The 3252-nt window shown below is 37.3% G+C and overlaps 1 protein-coding gene across 2 annotated transcripts in view; it reads left to right on the forward strand.

Annotated features, from left to right (window-relative positions):
* The window catches only part of LOC107701491 (protein kinase C eta type-like), a 16731-nt gene that overhangs the window by 5489 nt on the left and 7990 nt on the right, over window positions 1-3252 (forward strand). For both annotated transcript variants that reach the window (XM_016503508.1, XM_016503507.1), the window contains one exon: window positions 1984-2157. In XM_016503508.1, coding sequence (XP_016358994.1) covers window positions 1984-2157 — 174 coding nt within the window. The remainder of the gene's footprint in view (window positions 1-1983; window positions 2158-3252) is intronic.

The following is a 3252-nucleotide window of genomic DNA, read 5'->3' on the forward strand; positions in this document are numbered from 1 at the left end:
CACACACACACACACACACACACACACACAACTCTCATGCATTCAGTGTGAGGCACACACAATTGCCACTCTTCTCACACTCTTATGCCACACGACCATTATCTCATGCAGTGAAAAGCACCCTCAAACGAAAGCAAAAAGTGATCATGGGATATTAGCAGATTTTGCAACCTCTCCAGTGCATTTTTGTGTTTGAGCTCTGGACAGCATCAAAAGTTTCTATTTACAATGTGTTTTTGTAGCGTTGAGCAATGCAGCCAATCACAGATATATCTGTTGATTTTTTTGAACACCTCTGATTGGCCATTGTGTTCAAGCTATTCAAAATTCACTCACCGCTCAAAATTCGAGAAGGGTCTGGCTGCAGCTGGCGCTTGCACTCTCAGACGTGCATTCTCAGGCTTCTGGATTTTTTTAAGACTCCAGAGTTCTGCATGCTCGCGAGTACTCTCATTGTAACAAAGTTTATACACAATGTAAATAAGAGACTCATTGTGCAGTGTAGAGAGCTTAATTGATTATAACAGAATGTTGTGAGATCGGGATGAACTGAAGTGAATGACAGCTTTTTAGTGATTATAAAGAAAGCGCTCTTTGCGCACTTTAGGCTACACATAATCCAATCAGAATTTGAATAAAAGTTTTGTTTTTTGAGCTGCTAAGAGGACCAATGGCCACATACACTGTACACACAGCAAAGTTTCGGGAGTGACATCTAAATCCCTCATCCCTCTTATAAATGCGAGATTTCACTTTCAAAATCGCAATAATTAACATAGTGATAACCATAGGAAAGGACAGGAGAAAAATAGATGAGAATTCAAAATAGATGAACATTAAGCAAAGTAGGCCCTAAATGCAGACCAGATTAATTAAAAAAAAATGTTAAAGGGGTCCTATTATGCTTTTTCACTTTTTCAACTTTAGTTAGTCTGTAATGTTGCTGTTTGAGCATAAAAAAGATCTAAAAAGTTACAAAGTTCAAAGTCCACTTCAAAAGGAGATATTTTATTTAACAGAACTCACTTTTCTAAAACTACAACGAACGACTCGTTTGGACTACAACACATATTTTCTGGGATTTGTGATATCACAAATATCGACGAATGGGACGAGACCTGGCTGAGCTGCACTAGAGAAGGCAACGAGTGTTATCACTATGTCGGAGACACGCTAGCTTTCCCAAGGCAGACTAACTTAGAGTGGTTACAATCATCCGGGTTTAAATCGCGCTCAAATTGATTTGATATTTCAAGACTTTGTAAAAGAGCATAATAGGACCCCTTTAATTTTTGTATCAAAATATTTTTTTTGAAATGCAGTTGCAGTTATTTGGAAATGCAATGACTTGTAAATCTTGCAATTTGCTCACTGTACATTACTATTCTTGTTTTGGTGAAATGTTATTTGTTTTGAAGCATTGCAACAGTTATTTTACATAATTTTATGATAAAAGCACAGTACCAGTCGTCATGAGGTTATTTACCAGGTATGTCTAGCTGTCAGACAAAACTCTGCTGACAGATTTTTTTTTTTAAACAAAACAACCCCAACCAAACCCACCACCCCACCCCTCCCTCCGTTCTAACTCCAAGTTGAACTCAAAAGTTGGCAGCCCTGCAAACTGGTATCACTTATGCAGCTATACCTCATTACATTTACTGCATTTGATCATTATCAAGTCTCACTATGTCTAAAAAATGTCAATTCCAATAGCAGCTCAGCCGTACACTCTTAAAAAGAAATGTTCTTTATTGGCATCTATGGTGAAGAACCATGGAACCTTTTCATTACACAAAAGGTTCTTTAGTGGAAAAGGTTCTTCATATTTTTAAAATGTTCTTCACACTAAGAAGAAAATAGTTCTGTGGCATCGCTGCAAAACCCCCCTTTTGAAACCTGTAATTTTAAAAGTGTACTTGTAAACCAGACATGCACTTTCAACCCACAGAAGTCTATAATTGTACATGTATGTGTATGTAGGTGATGTTGGCTCGTCTAAAACGTGACCACAGGGTGTTTGCTGTAAAAATGCTGAAAAAGGATGTCATACTGCAAGAAGATGATGTGGAAGCAACCATGATTGAGAAGAGAGTGCTGACTCTGGCCCACCAGCATCCATTTCTTACACAGCTCTACTACTGCTTTCAGACTGCGGTAAGAGTCCACAAATAGTTTCAAGGTGCTAAATAGCATTTCATATAATGTATAGAGGTAAATAATTACAATATGTAGGAATTTTCTGTATTTATTTGTTTTTTCAGGTGTTTTACTCAAATTTTTAATTACACATTGCATTGTGTTGTGTTGTAGGGTTAAATGTAACTTAGCTGATAATGTCCTTGCAAAAAATTGCACCCGATTGTTTTCTACAGATTTACTTTTTTTTCTTACAGTGCACTTTGAATTCAGTGTGATTCATTAAACAGCCTTCGGCTGAAACAGCCAGAGCACATGCCAATCATAGTAATCCAGTCAGGGGTGAATTTAATGCAGTGTTTACGTGTTATCGGGTAGATAATCTGTAATGTGAGCCCAGAAGAAATCACGCTAGACGTAGCAATAGAGACTGATTTCTGTGACCCTGATTTCCATATTGACTGACAAACTGGGAAAAAAAAGTTTTGTTGAATGTAGACACTTCATTTCCCTCACTCAACCAGGAAACACAATGCAATTTGACAAAAACCCCTTGACATCATGTCAACAAAATGTGTTTAAATTCCCGAAATGCCTTGGATTTTATCTTCAGTCTGCTGAAACAGATTGCATTTTTCATAAGAATGTTACTTGGGGTAAAAATCTGACAGCTAAATAGCAGTAGGTTCAGTTACAAAAATGTTACAGAAAATTAGATGCTACTTATTCAATAATATAAAGTATAATAATAGTAATAGTATGTTTTAATAAGATTACTGCTCTTTCTGGGAGCGTAATTTAAAATAGCCACCTAGAATCCGATCTTTTAAAAATCATCTAAATGAGTGATGACTATTGTAATACCAAATGTAAACAGTAGATGGAGCCGCTTGTTTAGAATAACGTGTAGAACACGCTCACTTTCTGCTGAGAAGTATGGTCTCCAGACAGAGCGACTCGGTGAAAGTGTGGGAGGATTGTTAATTGTCAAGGGAAGTGGTGCAAGATTTCTGTCGACTTACACATTTTACATCTCCTGACCACAAACACTACAACACTACACATCTCTCTCTCTCTCTCTCTCTCTCTCTCTCTCTCTCTCTCACACACCCA

This window comes from Sinocyclocheilus anshuiensis, unplaced genomic scaffold, assembly GCF_001515605.1.
Source record: "Sinocyclocheilus anshuiensis isolate Anshui unplaced genomic scaffold, SAMN03320099.WGS_v1.1 scaffold1051, whole genome shotgun sequence".
Classification (NCBI taxonomy): domain Eukaryota; kingdom Metazoa; phylum Chordata; class Actinopteri; order Cypriniformes; family Cyprinidae; genus Sinocyclocheilus; species Sinocyclocheilus anshuiensis.